This window comes from Nyctereutes procyonoides, unplaced genomic scaffold (assembly GCF_905146905.1).
Source record: "Nyctereutes procyonoides isolate TBG_1078 unplaced genomic scaffold, NYPRO_anot_genome, whole genome shotgun sequence".
Lineage (NCBI taxonomy): Eukaryota > Metazoa > Chordata > Mammalia > Carnivora > Canidae > Nyctereutes > Nyctereutes procyonoides.
This window is the reverse complement of record NW_026575047.1, coordinates 58,853,970-58,870,210: the sequence shown is the minus strand read 5'-3', so window position 1 is coordinate 58,870,210 and position 16,241 is coordinate 58,853,970. Positions and strand designations below refer to the sequence as shown.

The 16,241-nt window shown below is 37.5% G+C and overlaps 1 protein-coding gene across 1 annotated transcript in view; it reads right to left on the bottom strand.

Moving 5' to 3' along the window:
* GABRG3 (gamma-aminobutyric acid type A receptor subunit gamma3) overlaps positions 1-16,241 on the bottom strand; it is a 659,970-nt gene that overhangs the window by 308,673 nt on the left and 335,056 nt on the right. The window contains exons 4-5 of the mRNA XM_055326791.1: positions 14,897-15,117; positions 12,811-12,893 (exon numbers count right to left, since the gene is read on the bottom strand). Coding sequence (XP_055182766.1) covers positions 12,811-12,893; positions 14,897-15,117 — 304 coding nt within the window. The remainder of the gene's footprint in view (positions 1-12,810; positions 12,894-14,896; positions 15,118-16,241) is intronic.

Below are 16,241 nucleotides of genomic sequence, written 5' to 3'. Positions count from 1 at the left end.
CAAACTTTCTTGGAGCTAGCAGGAGCAGTAGATAGGGAAAAATAAAAACAGAAATTTCTGATATATTAGACTACAATGTGGAAAATAATATTGAAGGATGATCAAGATAACTATTTCTGTGGGTCCTAATATTTCTTTTAAACTTATCTTTATAAAAACAATTTACAAATAATCCATAGATCAGGAATAGAAAGCAATATCCCTCTTAATACGATAGAATAACAGTTTCAGAAATTAAAAGAGATATAGAAAGAATTATCAGATCTCAACATCAGAAGGAAGCAGAGCATATCAGCAATCAGCTCACAGAAAATGTAGGGGTGAGCTTGAAGTTTATTTTGGTTCATGTGAAGTACTGTTACTGAGTAGATCATCAAATTCCTAAAAAAACAAACCAAACAGGGTTAGTGTATCCTCCTTTCTTCACAGAGACTTCTCATGAAATTGAATAAAGTGAAGCACAACTAACATTAGCCACCAGATGCCATTTCTTACCAAGCATATCTCCTGAATGGGCTCATGGAGTGCTAAAAGAGCTAGCAAACATCCCTTCTTTCAAGCAATCATATATGAATATGGAGGATGATCCTATTGTCATGATGATTATGATCCTATTTAGAGGCCTTCATTCTAATCACAATGACTATACTTTACCCCTTTCATATGTAATGTTCTGCTAGTGAAATATTGTTAAATCATATAACTAAAAACTACTATAGAATAAACTATTTTTGGTTTGGAACATACAATTAAAATTCTATGAGTAAAATCCATAGATACTAGATCCTTGTGTTTGAATTGATCTATATCAAGCTATTAAGGGTGCCTTTAGTTTATAGTTTGGTAAAATGAAAATATAAAGGATATAGATTAGTGTTATATAGAGCTGTATTTTGAGTGAAAAAGAGATAAACATCCATAAAAGGAATAGTAAAGCATACACTTTTAACACAGAGAGTGGAAAGAGATGAAGTTGGATAAGGAGAATCCAGCTAGGTTGTAGGTTGTGGTAAAACATTCAAGCTTGATACTAACCATCAGAGGAAAGAACTTTTGAATGGTTAAAAGTACCAGATTGATTTAGACAGATATATATTTTAGTAAGTCGATGCCTGGAACCTGAAATTTAAGAGTGGGAGTGGAAAACCCAACAAGTAAAAACAGCAGTGAACAAGTTCGGGGACATATTTTGGAGATAGAATTAATAGTAACTAGTTCGATACAGTGGAAGAAGCACTTTCCAGAAGTCAAAGGAAAAGTAGACAGTACAAAAAAAAAGTACAAAGTCCCATTTCTAATGCTGCCTCCCCTTAATGTAGGACAGTGAGAGCATCTGCTTCTGTTTCTTTATTTACACATAAGCAAAATGGACTAGATGAGGAGTTTTTAAACTCTGGATTACGAATTATGTAGCTGATAGATGTAAAACGCCATGTGAAATGGCTAGGTGAAATGTGAAATGGCTAGATGCCATGTGCAAACGCCATGTGAAATGCTAGGTTTGTTAAGACTCTCATTGTGATATGTTAGCACAAAATATGTAAGAATCACTGTATAAGATGGTTTACCACTGAGATCTCTAAACTGGAACTTCTGGCCCAGGGTCTTCAGAAATTTCCAATAATAATTCAGAAGTTTGTTTCCCTGAAGTGAAGGAAGAGGCATGGGATCTTGATCTGTCATTTTTTCACCTTATTATTTCATGTAAGCTCCTAAAATATTTATCAGCAACTCGGAACAATCTTATTTACGAATTGGGCCTATGATGCCAGCTCAGTATGATTACTCATATTTCTATCTTTTCAAAGATAAGATTTTTTTGGTAGTGTTGATTTGATAAGTTCTTTATAGATTCTGGATACTAGCCTTTTATCTGATAAGAACTTTGCAAGTATCTTCTCCCATTCTGTAGACTGTCATTTGGTTTTGTTGACTGTTTCTTTTGCTGAAATTTAAAATAGATCTAAATTTATAGAAAAATTACAAACATGCTACAGGGAGTTCCCAATACACCATACCCAGTTTCCCCTATTATTAACATCTTACATTAATATCTACATTTGCCACAATTAATGAGCCAATATTGATACATTACTGTTAACTAATGTCCATACTTCTCTTTTCATATTTCATCAGTTTCCCTCTAATGCTCTTTTTCTATTTCAGAATGCCATTCAAGGTATCACATTGGCTATGATGGTTTCACAGACATAACTTGCTCTCAATAGCATTGACAGTTTTGAAGAGTACTGTTCAGGTTTTTGTAGAATGTACCTCAATTAGGATTTGTCTGGTGTTTTTCTTACGATTATATGGGGGTTATGGGCTTTTAGGAGGGAGACTACAGGGTTAAAGTGCCATTATCACCACATCACATCAAGGGTATATACTATCAATATGACTTATAACTATTGATGTTGACCTTAATCAACTAGCTGAAGTAATGACTCTCAGTTATCTCCACTATAAAATAGCTTGTTTTATCCCTTTACATGATAAATCTCTTGGAAGGAAGTCACTATGCTCATCCTTGACTGAAGGGGTGAGGAGTTATGTTCCACCTCCATGAGGGTGGAATATCTACATAAATTATTTGGAATTCTTCTGCATGGGATATTTGTCTCTTTTCCAAATCTACTTATGGTGGAATGATATTCTATTTTATGAGTATATCAAATTGTGTTTATGTTAATTGGTGGGCATTTGAGTATAACTTTATATCTATCTTTATAGCAGCACCACACCACACTGTCTCGGTTATTGTAGCTTAGTAGTAAGTTTTGAAATCAGAAATGTGAGTTCTCTAAATTTGTTCTTCTTTCCAGATTGTTTTGGCTATTATGGATTTATTGAATTTTCCCACAGATTTTAGAATCAACTTGGCAATTTCAGGGAAAAAGAGCCAGCTGAGGTTTTGATAAGTATTGCACTCAGTCTGTGGATTATTTTGGAAAGCATTGCCACCTTAAAAATATTAAGTTTCAAAAAAGAAAAAGAAAAAAAAATATTAAGTTTCAGTCCATGAACATAAATGCCTTTATGTTTGTTTAGATCTTCTTTCCTTTCTTTCATCAATATTTTTTTAGTTTTCAACATACAAGTCTTACATTTATTTTGTGAAATTCTTTCTTAAATATTGTATTCTTTTTGATACTTTTGTAGATGTAATTGTTTTCTTAATTTCATTTTCAAGGTTTTCATTTCTAGTTTATAGAAATATGAATGTTTGTATATTGATCTTGTATTCTGTAATGTTAATTCAATACTTTTGAATTTATTGACATGTTTCATTATGTGGCTTATCTTGCAGAAAGCCTCATGTGCACTTAAGAACAATGTGTATTCTGTTGTTCAGTTGAGTGTTCTATAGATATCTATTAGATCTAGTTGCTTTGAAGTATTTTTCAAGTCTTCTGTTTCCCTGCCAAACCTTCTATTTATAGTTTTTCTCTATTTTTGAAAGTGGGTTATTAAAGTATCTATTATTGTCAAAATATCTGTTTTTCCCTTCAGGTCTGTCAATTTTTGCTTTACGTATTTTAATTCCCTATTATTAGATGCATGCATGTTTGTTATTACTGTGAGTTTCTTGATGTGCTGGCACATTTTATTTATTATTATAAAAAGTCTTTTTTCCTCAATAACAATTTTCTTTAATGTATTTTGTCTTACATTAATATAACTAATCCAACTCTCTTTTGGCTGTTATTTACATGATCTATCTTATTTCATCATTTCACTTTCAAATGATTTGTCTTTAAATTTAAACTGTACCTCATATAGACAGTATGTATATCCATGGACACTTGGGTACTTGGGTTGCTACCAGAGGGGGATATAACCTCATGATGCAGAATCAGGAGAAATTCTCCCTAAAAGGAGATTCCTTGTCCTGATTTCACTCTTGGAATAACAGAAAAGAAAAAAAAAATCCTTCCTAAGAATGTAAAATCACAGCCTAAAATCACAGCTATGTAGCTAGACTTCACACTATGTAACCTATGAATCCAGGTTTAAACTTTAAAGTTATAGAGACACCAAGCAGAGTCAGAGGAAAACTTCTTTAGAAGAACCTGTTTTATTTATTTAAAGATTTTATTTATTTATTCATGAGAGACACACAGAGAGAGGGAGAGACACAGGCAGAGAAAACAGGCTCCATGCAGGGAGTACAATGTGGGACTCAATCCTGGGATTCCAGGATCCTGCCCTGGGCTGAACGCAGATGCTCAACCACAGAGCCATCCAGGCATCCCTAAAAAAAACCTGTTTTAAATCTAAATCCCAAAGAAATCCCACAGAAAAAAAATTCCAAAAAACATGAGCTCAAATGAACAAATTACTTATTGAACAGAAAAGTAAATAAGTTACCATGTAAATGAATAAAACAAAACAACAAATTCTGCAACTTGCTCCCACAGAGATATTGGAAAATTTTGTAAATTTGAATAAATGTAAGACAACATTAGAAATTTAGCGAGGATGGGGGAAGGGCAAGATGGCGGAGGAGCAGGGTCCTCACCTCACCTGGCCCCACCAACTTACCTAGATTACTTTCAGATCATCCTGAAAACCTAAGAGTTTGACCTGAGATTTAGAGAGAACATCTGGAATGCTACAGAGAGAAGGGTTTTCACTTCTAACAAGGTAGGAAGGCAGGGAAAAAAAAAAAAGAATCAAGTGGGGGAGGGGACCCATGAGGAGCCAGGCTAAAGCCAGGCAAGGAGCCTCTGGGACAGGAAAGCCCACCTGCAGAGAAGTCGGAACTTTAAAAAAATCTGCACTGGATTCTTCCCAGACCGAAAGGAGCTCAGCAGCGAAATCGAACAGAATAGCAGGAGGGGCAGTAGAGCCTCTAGTCTCCCAGGGTCACTTATAGAGGAGGGGTGCCCAGGGGAGAGCGCCCCACACAATGCGGCCGATCTCGGTAAAGGACTGGAGCACATGCCGCGTGGGGCCTCTGGAGAAGCTGGTCCATCAGGCGGCAGCTCCAGGCAGAGAGGTCTGTGCCCTGCTGCATTGGGGAGCCACAGCCCCAGGATCAAATTTCCAGCAGCACAGGCCCCGTTTTCCAGGGCACCAGGGGACACAGTCCAGGATCCTGTGCTCCCCCAAAGACAAACAGAGGCAGGGAGGGCACAGGGCAGCGAGGACTCTCCTGCTGCCGGGCACCCTGAGCTGTGCAGATCAGTGCCCCAACGCCGCCCCTGGAGCATCCAGGCCGATGCCGCCTGGGAGCTGTGGTAGTTACTGTGGGAGCTGACTCCAGAGATGGAGAGCTGGCTGCCGCCTGTGTTGTTGTTCCTCTTGGTGTCACCATGTGCCTCGGAGGGCAAGGCTCCCAGGGAACAGGGGCCTCACAGGATAAACAGCTGCCACTGGACCCGGCACCTGGCAGGGGGTAGGGCAGCTCCCCCAGGTACACACACCTGAGAGTCAGCACAGCAGGCCCCTCCCCCAGGAGACCAGCAGGAAGGACAGGGGAAGAGCAAGTTCTTAACCAAGCAGCCCTGGAATGCTCCAGGGGAAGTCGAGGGATTTACAGTATATAGCACCAGAGGGTACCCCTCTTTTTTATCTTGCTTTTTCCAGTACAACTCATTTTTATATCAGACTATAAATACCCAATTTTCTTTCTCTTTTCCTACCTTAACTACAATATTTTACCACCTCTTCATTTTTAAGATTCTTCCTTTTTGACTTTCATATTTCTACAATTACAGGTCCTAGATATATTTTCCACTTCTACATTCCCTTCAACATACTCAGTTTAATTTTGGGAGATATACAATATATGTTTTGTTTTGTTTTGTTTGTGTTTTTTTCATTTCTCTGCCTCATTTTGTTCTACAATGGCAGAATTAATACCTACTAAAACATGTCCAGTATGCACCCAGAACCAAGTTGTTTACTGTGCTGGTTCATTCTGTGAGACTCCTCATTCCCATTCTGCCTCCCTTTTTATCTCATTTATGTTTTAGTGATCAATGTTGGGGCACTCTGCAAGTATTTCTGGTTTATATAAATTTGGAACTAAGCATCTTCTACATACAGAACTTAATATACTTAGAAACAAGAGGATGACCCTCTAAAATGCCTCAGGTAGACTACATTCTTCCATCACTACAACGTTGTCACCACCATCTCCAGTCCCCACTTTTTTTCTAATACTTTTTTTTTCCTTTTTGTGTTGTTTTTTTTTTTTTTTCCTCTTCTTCTTTAGGATTCCTGGCCTTCTATGTTTTACTACTTTGTTTTAAAATTTGTTTTTCACTTTAGTGGTCCTTTTGTTTTATTTTGTTCTGATCTTTGTTTTCAATTTCTGGTCTCTGACCTCAGCAGAATCATCTAGGGTGAAATTTACTTAGTTCGTGGTTCATATTCTTGACACAGCCTGCTCATACAGCCATTCTGCACTGAGCAAAATGACTGGAAAGAACTCACCATAAAAGAAAGAATCAGAAACAGTACTTTTTGCCACAGAGTTACAGAATATGGATTACTATTTGATGTCAGAAAGCCAATTCAGAACCACAATTATAAAGCTACTGGTGGCTCTGGAAAAAAGCATAAAGGATTAAAGATACTTCATGATAGCAAACTTTAGAACTAATCAGGCTGAAATTAAAAATCAATTAAATGAGATGCAATCCAAACTGGAGGGCCTAACAATGAGGGTTAATGAGGGAGAAGAGTGAGTGACATAGAAGACAAGTAGATGGCAAGGAAGGAAGCTGAGAAAAAAGGAGAAAAACCACTAAAACACCATGAGGAAAGGTTAAGAGAAATAAATGACAGCCTCAGAAGGAAAAATCCCAGTTTAATTGGGGTTCCAGAGGGCGTCGAGAGGGATAGAGGACCAGAAAGCATATTTGAACAAATCATAGCTGAGAACTTCCCTAATTTGGGGAGGAAAATAGGCATTCAGATCCAGGAGATACAGAGGTCGCCCCCTTAAATCAATAAAAACTGTTCAACACCTCAACATGTAAGACTGAAACTTGCAAATTCCAAAGATAAAGAGAAAACCCTTAAAGCAGCAAGGGACAAGAGATCCCTAACTTATATGGAGAGAAAATAGTAGATTCACAGCAGACTCTCAACAGAGACCTGGCAGGCCAGAAAGGGCTGGTAGGATATATTTGAGGTCCTAAATGAGAAAACATGCAGCCAAGAACACTTTATCCAGAAAAACTTTCATTCAGAAGAGAAGGAGAGAAAGAGCTTCAAGATAGGCAGAAACTGAAAGAATATGTGACCACCAAAACAGCTCTGCAAGAAATGTTAAGGGGGACTCTGTAAAAGAAAGAGGATGCCCAAAGAAATAATTCACAAAAACAGACACTGAATAGATATCATGATGACACTAACCTCATATCTTTCAATAGTAACTCTGAACGTGAATAGGCTTAATAATCCCATCAAAGGACACAGGGTTTCAGACTGGATAAAAAAGCAAGACCCATCTATTTGCTGTCTACAAGATACTCATTTTAGACCTAAGGACACCTACTGCCTGAAAATGAAAGGTTGGAGAACAATTTACCATTAAAATGGTCCTCCAAAGAAAGCTGGGGTAGCCATCCAATATCAGATACATTAAAGTTTATCCCAAAGACCGTAGTAAGGGCTGAAGAGGGACACTATATCACACTTAAGATGTCTATCCAACAAGAAGACCTAACAATCATGAATATTTATGCCCCTAATGTGGGAGCTGCCAAGTATATCAATCAATTCATACCAAAGTTAAGACATACTTAGGTAATACTAATACTGCAAGACTTCAAGGCAGCGCTTTCTTCAAATGACAGATCTTCTAAGCACAACATCTCCAAAAACACAAGAGCTTTAAATGATACAGTGGACCTGATGGATTTCACAGATATTTACAGAACTTTACATCCAAAAGCAAATGAATACACATTCTTCTCAAATGCACATGGAATTTTCTCCAGAATGGACCATGTACTGGGTCACAAATCAGGTCTCAACTGATACCAAAAGGTTGGGATTGTCCCCTGCATATTTTCAGACCATAATGCTTTTAAATTAGAACTCAATCACAAGAAGAAATTTGGAAGAAACTCAAACACGTGGAGTTTAAAGAGCATCCTGCTAAAAGATGAAAGGCTCAACCAGGAAATTAGAGAAGAATTAAAAAGATTCATGGAAACTAATGAGAATGAAGATACAACCGTTCAAAATCTTTGGGATACAGCAAAAGCAGTCCTAAGAGGGAAATCCATCGCAGTACAAGCATCCCCCCAAAATTGGAAAAAACTCAAATACACAAGCTAATCTTGCACCTAAAGGAACTGGAGAAAGAACAGCAAAGAAAACTTACACCAGGCAGAAGAAGAGAGTTAATAAAAATTCTAGCAGACCTCAATGAAATAGAGACTAGAAGAACTGTAGAACAGATCAACAAAACCAGGAGTTGATTCTTTGAAAGAATTAAAAAGATAGATAAACCATTAACCAGCCTTATTAAAAACAAAAGAGAAAAGACTCAAATTAATAAAATCATGAATGAAAAAAGGAGAGATCACCACCAATACCAAGGAAATACAAACGATCTTAAAAACATATTATGAACAGCTATGCGCCAATAAATTAGGGAAACTAGAAGAAATGGACGCATTTCTGGAAAACCACAAAATACCAAAACTGGAACAGGAAGAAATAGAAAACCTGAACAGGCCAAATACTGGGGAGGAAATTGAAGCAGTCATCAAAAACCTCCCAAGACACAAAAGTCCAGGGCCAGATGGCTTCCCAGGGGAATTCTATCAAACATTTAAAGAAAAAACCATACCTATTCTAAAAAAGCTGTTCCAAAAGATAGAAAGGTACAGAATACTTCCAAACTCATTTCATGAGGCCAGCATCACCTTAATTCCAAAACCAGACAAAGACCCCACCAAAATGAATTGTAGACCCATATCCCTTATGAACACAGATGCAAAATTCTCAATAAGATACTAGCCAGTAGGATCCAACAATACATTAAGAAAATTATTCACCATGACCAAGTGGGATTTATCCCCGGGATGCAAGGCTGGTTCAAAAACACTCATAATCAATGTGATAGATCATATCAACAAGAGAAAAAACAAGAACTGTATGATCCTCTCAATGGATGTAGAGAAAGCATTTGACAAAAATACAGCATCCATTCCTGATCAAACTCTTCAGAGTGTAGGGATAGAGAAACATTTCTCATCATCTTAAAAGCCATTTACAAAAACCCCATAGCAAATATCACATCAAAGGGGAAACACTGGGACTCTTTCCCCTAAGATCAGAAACAAGACAGGGAGGGTTCCACTCTCAGCACTGCTATTCAACATAGTACTAGAAGTCCTAGTCTCAGCAATCAGACAACAAAAAGAAATAAAAGGCATTCAAATGGGCAAAAAAGAAGTCAAACTCTCCCTCACTGCAGATGACATGATACTGTAGAGAGAAAAAGCCAAAAGACTCCACCCCAAGATTGCTCAAACTCATACAGCAATTCGTCAGTTGGCAGGATACAAATCAATGCCCAGAAATCAGTGGCATTTCTATACACTAACAATGGGACTGAAGAAAGAGAAATTAAGGAGTCAATCCCATTTAGAAGTACACCCAAAAGTATAAGATACCTAGGAATAAACCTAATCAAAGAGGTAAAGAATCTATCCCCTAAAAACTACAGAACACTTCTGAACGAAATTGAGGAAGACACAAAGAGATGGAAAAATATCCGATGCTCATGGATTGGGAGATAATATGGTGAAAATATCAATGCTACCCAGGGCAATTTACACATTTAGTGAAATCCCTATCAAAATACCATGGACTTTCTTCAGAGAGTTTGAACAAATCATCCTAAGATTTGTGTGGAATCGGAAAAGGCCCCGAATAGCCTGGGGAATATTGAAAAGAAAACCATAGCTGGGGGATCACAATTCCGAATTTCAGGTTGTACTACAAAGCTGTGATCATCAAGACAGTGTCGTACTGGCACAAAAACAGACACATAGATTAATGTAACACAATAGAGAACCCAGAAATGGGCCCTTAACTCATGGTCAACTAATATTCAACAAAGCAGGAAAGACTATTCACTGGAAAAATGACAATCTTCAATAAATGGTGCTGGGAAAATTGGGCAGCCACGTGTAGAAGAATGAAACTAGACCACTCTCTTGCACCATACACAAAGATAAACTCAAAATGGATGAAAGATCTAAATATGAGACAAGAGTCCATCAAAATCCTAGAGGAGAACACAGGCAACACCTTTTTTGAACTTGGCCAAAGCAACTTCTTGCAAGATACATCTATGAAGGCAAGGTAAACAAAAACAGAAATTAACTTTGGGGACTTCTTCAAGATTTAAAAACATTCACAGCAAAAGAAACAGTCAACAAAACTACAAGACAACCTACAGAATGGGAGAAGCTATTTGCAAATGACCTATCAGATAAAGGCCTGGTATTGAAAATCTATAAAAAACTTCTTAAACTCAACAGCAAAGAAAGAAACAATCCAGTCATGAAATGGGCAAAAGTCATGAACAGAAATTTCACCAAAGAAGACATACACATGGCCAACAAGCACATGAGAAAATGCTCCGCATCATTTGCCATCTGGGAAATACAAATTAAAACCACAATGAGATACCACCTCACACCAGTGGTAATGGTCAAAATGAACAAGACAGGAAACCACAAATGTTGGAGACGATGTGGAGAAAGGGGAACCCTCTTGCACTGTTGGTGGGAATATGAACTGGTGCAGCCACTCTGGAAAACTGTGTGGAGCTTCCTCAAAGAGTTACAAATAGAACTACCCTATGACCCAGCAATCGCACTGCTGGGGATTTACTCCAAAGATACAGATGCAGTGAAAAGCCAAGACACTTGCACCTCAATGTTTATAGCAGCAATGTCCACAATGGCCAAAATGTGGAAGGAGCCTCAGTGTCCACTGAAAGATGAATGGATAAAGAAGATGTGGTCTATATATAGAATGTAGAATGGAATATTACTCAGCCATTAGAAACAACAAATACCCACCTTTTGCTTCAATGTGGATGGAACTGGAGGGTATTATGCTGAGTGAAGTAAATCAATCAGGGAAGGACAAACATTATATGGTCTCATTTATTTGGGGAATATAAAAAGTAGTGAAAGGGAATAAAGGGAAAGGAGAGAAAATGAGTGGGTAATATCTTAGAGGGAGACGGAACTTTAGAGACTCCTAACTCTGGGATACGAACAAGAGGTAATGGAAGGGGAGGTGGGCTGGGAGATGGGGTGCCTGGGAGACGGGCACTGAGGGGGGCACTTGACAGATTGAGTACTGGGTGTTATACTACATGATGGCAAATTGAACTCCAATAAAAAAATATTAAAAAAAGAAAAATTAAAAAAAGAAAAAGAAATTTAGTATGGAAATAAGATGTTGTCAAATAGCATTAAAAAGTTTGGGAAAAGTAAAAAAAAAAAAAAAGAAAGAAAATAGGATGTCCAATAATGAGAACAACCACTGAAGTTATAAGGTAAATAGATGAATGAATAGCATATCAGAGCATTGGAAGGATCTGCAGAGCTAAATTCGGTTCACTGAGAACACTAATGAGTAGAGAAGTCACTAGGAAATTATATACACATACACCAAACTGACTCAGAAAGAAATAGACAATTTGAATCGTTCCATAACTTTTAAAGTAATTAAATAAATAGAGAACAACAGGCCTAAATTAATCTACAGGCAAATTTAGCATACATTCACAGACATTAGCCATCTACTTGCTAGGCATTAAAAATTTGTGTTATCAACAAACATAATGGTTTGAGGAAATATATTATTTTAAATTGGAATTCAACTAATTAAACTAATCTCTCTAAAAATATTTTTACCCAATCTAGGAGTTTATGAATTTTACTTTCTACTTTGCCTTTTTCTGTACCTAAAATGAACTGTACCATGTGTTCATGTCTTATTTCATTTTTATACTTTCACTATAGTGTCCAGTGAAGGAAGTCCTAAAACTTCTGCCTGAGATTTGAATCACATTTGTTTGTCAAACTCCCTATGCAATCTTATAGAAAGCAGGTAAAATTAAATAAATTCTGTGAGTCAAATTTACTTGTAATCAATACATTTAAAAGGAACTATCCTAAATTCTACAGATATAGTTCTATGTGGAGTTTATTTAAAAAAGGATTTTATAAATTAACACAGTTTGATATTTCCTTTGATAAGTTTGATATTTCCTTTTATATGTATCCTTGTATTCATTAGATATTGTCTTGAAGAATTTGTGAATGATTACTCATTAGCTAATATTAATCAGAAGTAAAATATTAGAAAATAAGACACTGAAAAATTGCATCCTACAATACCATAAGACAAATATAAATATATTTAAATAAAAAATTTTTATCTTTCTTTTCAGAAGACAAATACCTTGTTTGAAGATGATATTAAACTTGAAAATATTACAAATCAATTTTGTATACTTCTAAATAATATGTGCATCTCATTAGCATAAGGGTCTTTGATAAGTCTGTTTACCAACTTCTGACTCTCAATATTATAAGTAATGGTCAAGTTGCTCACAACTTTTTCAAAGCTACCTATTTTGTAATATGCATCCTACATAATAGAGTGAAAACTCCACATGCCTAATACCAAAACCATTATCCATTTTTTTCTGTTGCAGAGCGATGCATGCAATCTTATGACCATCTGCCATAAATCAACAGAGGATAGACATTTCATTACACAATATTTATACCCCAAGTTGGTACTCACAGCTGGAGAAAATCAGTGGGCAGGAATGCTCATCCATAGGGAAGTTGTGCAGCTGCAGCTGGCATTCTGCATTTATGGTGAGCCTGCAGGAGAGCCAAGGATTACTCCTAAGGTCAGCCAGGAGAAACCCAGAAAAGTCCCAGGTCAAGGTCAAGGAACAGTCACTTTACCACAATTGGAGAGTGGGAGCATTGCACTTAACTCACTCTTGGCAGTGGTGCCATCCATTCAGGGATACCATTTAGTGGCTTTTGTGTCATTTTGTTCTAACTATTGGTAGCATAGAGAATTTCAATTACTAAAATTCCAAACTATGACTAGAAAAATAAGCCAAGTCAGAGAGGAGACAAAAAAACAAAACAAAACAAAACAAAAACCCTGTTATTTTATATGTCTTCATCTTCAATCCGTTTGATTGAATTAAAACCTTCTTCCATTTTGAAATTGGTGTATTTGTCTAAATAGGTATAATGCCAAACTAATCTACCTGTAGAAGGGACTTCATATTTGGACAACTCCCTCATTTAACTAAGGAGGTGGTGGCTATACAAGTGTGTATACTGAATCCTTCCAGACCAGAAAACCCTGCGACCAGAGTTTCTATGAAGGATGCTAGCACAGGCCATGCCCCCATTCTGAGGCTCATCTTCACTTCAAAGTCTCATCCACACTCTTTTAAGACTGATGTGGAAACACCTGTTACAGACTCCAGCTCTCTAAATGTAATCCATCAGGAGAGTTTCCTGCTGTGGATTTGTTGCTGTTGTTCCCAGCCTGCCAAATTTATTATTTCCCTGAACGTTGAAATTCTCTAATCTTCCACTTCTTTCTATTTTAATCTATTTTATTTTCTTTCTACTTTTATTTGTGCTGTGGATATTTGTTTACCATTCTGAGTTACACATTTCTCTGCATGGCCAAAAGTCACCTGCAATTAACAGCTCAAGTACTGAATGTGGGGAAAAGAGAAAAGAAGTCCCCAGGGGGGGTGGTGGGCTTCACTGAGCCAGGAAGACACATGTGTCAGAAGAATTAGAGAAGTAATCTTCTCCTGAGGCATGCTGAATATGCCATGCATTTGAGACACTCAGTAGGAGACATCTTATGGGCAGGTGGCTCCAAGCATCTGGAGCCCAGAAGGGAAGTTCTGGGTTTGAAGTAGGCATGTGGGAAACCTCAGCATAGTAGTGGGAATGGATGAACTAAACCAGCAGGAGAGAGGGACGTGAGTGAAGTAATGAGGAAGTCCTGAGGCAGAAAGAGCAGAATGAGAAAAGGCAGCACAAAAGCAGGAGCAGGAGATACAGGGAGGAGCCACAGCGCTTCAGAGGCGGTGAGAAAAAGTGTTAGAAGAGAGAGAAAATATCTAGTGCTCCTAGATAGCACTAAGCAATGGGGACAAATTGTCTGGGGGTACTGTCTTGATCCTAATGTCTAGACAACAGAAAGGCTGGCCCAGGTGCAGGGATGTTGGTATGTGTGGTATATTACAGTTGGGTGTGCAGTTAGTCTTGGATCACTCTAATGGAAAGAATTCTAAGAGATACAGACACAGCTTTAAACTCTGGTAACACTAGATCCTAGTGATATCTTTGGACAGGCAAGTCAGTTCACTTATTTGAAGTGCAGTTTCTCTTACCTTCCCCAGTTTTGTAAGGACTGCCTGACCCCCAGGAAGACTCATTACGCTGTAGCTGCCACTTCTATTAGGGATGCACTAGGGAATGTCTTCTGTGCTCTTTTTTCCCCTGTGGTCTTAAATTTGGCTATGATTATATTTGTTAAGAAATACACCAAAACATCTTTATTTTCCTAGCTGAGTGGACCCATGAGTTAAATATATTAAAGAGAATTTCCACAATCCACTTCCAGCAGAAATGGATTCTGATGAAGGAATGAGTTTATATTCATTGCAGGTCTTTTGCATGCCTTTATTTTCGCACATAGTGGCATTAAGACAAACTTTTTCAGGATGCTATTGCGTGTCGAACATGAGAAGTGCTAGAACTCAGCAGTGAGAACAGGGTCCTATCTGATGATCTAAATTATCAGCCCATCGGAGATTAAAAATCCATCAACATTTTACCTTAAAGTATAAAGAATTTTCCCGTCATTCCATATTCTGAGGAGCTGATTCGGGGTGGTGATCCAGTGAGCCTCGGCAGTTTTAGAATTGCGGAAGATTGTATCTGGAATCCATATTAATCCCACCATGTTGCTGTTCAGTGTAAGTATTTTCATTGTACTATTGAATCGAAGGCGACTGTCTGTCCAGGTCTGGGCAAAAAATATGTCAATTTGGTATTCCTGAAACAGAGCAAGAGGAGAGACAAAGTGGTTTCATTAATGAATTTTCTGTATCTGCATTTTCTTTGTCAAAAGTTTAGTTTTCTTCCACGTTTACACCATTATCCCCCACGTCCCTTTCTGTTAATGCTTAGTATAGTGCCTGGCTCAACATGGTAAACATTTTAACAAATGGTAAGCAGGATTATTAGTCAATAATGTGATAACATATGTAAAAAAGATTCTGTAAGTCTTAAATTGTAATAAACATATAAAATGTGATAATTGGCCAATTGGTAGTAGACCATAATTCAGAGCACAGATGCAGATCCCCCTGCATTCACAAGTACAGCTTTACCGGGTAATATGACCTATTAAAGCCTCGTTCTAATTGGTAAAATGGGGAAAATGCCCACCCCCTAAATGGGTTATAAAGAAGAACGGAAATGATTAAATGAAAAACCCTTAGTGTCTTGCATTGATCCATAAGTATTAGCTTATATAATAACTGCCATTTTTACTTAGAAGCCTTACAAGCAACACAACCCAAATAAAAAAAGTAAGAAACAAGCAACAACAAAGAACTATGAAGGAAACAGACACCCAAGCCAAACCCTGATTCAGTAGAAGGCTGGTGGGGATCACATGACCGCCATAACTTGAAACCATTTGGTATTCCCAGCACAGAATAAGGTTTTGCTGCAACCATTAGATGTGGGATAGGACTAATTTCACCATGAGACCCAGAGAAATGTTCTGAGACTGGACTACCTCAGAAGCTCTTTCCCTAAACACAGTTTAAAAGATTGTCATCAATTAAGTCCATAGTAAAGACAATCTAGAAGCAGACTGTTAGAGATTTTTATACCTTTCAGTTTTATTTACATATTAGATATAATAAATTACTCTTACGGAGTATGGCTTCAGTACTTTTCAATGAATCCTACATTAATCTTTTCCATCAAGTTTCCAGCTCAAGAACCTTTCTGAGGTAGATAATTCAATTGACTAGATTCTACTTTTTATTAACTAATCCATTCATTCATCATCTCTTTGCTACACTGTCTGCCATGCCCTGCAAACCACTGAAAACCCAGCACTGTGCTGACAAAAAAACTTCCCCCTTCACGGAGCTCATATTCTAG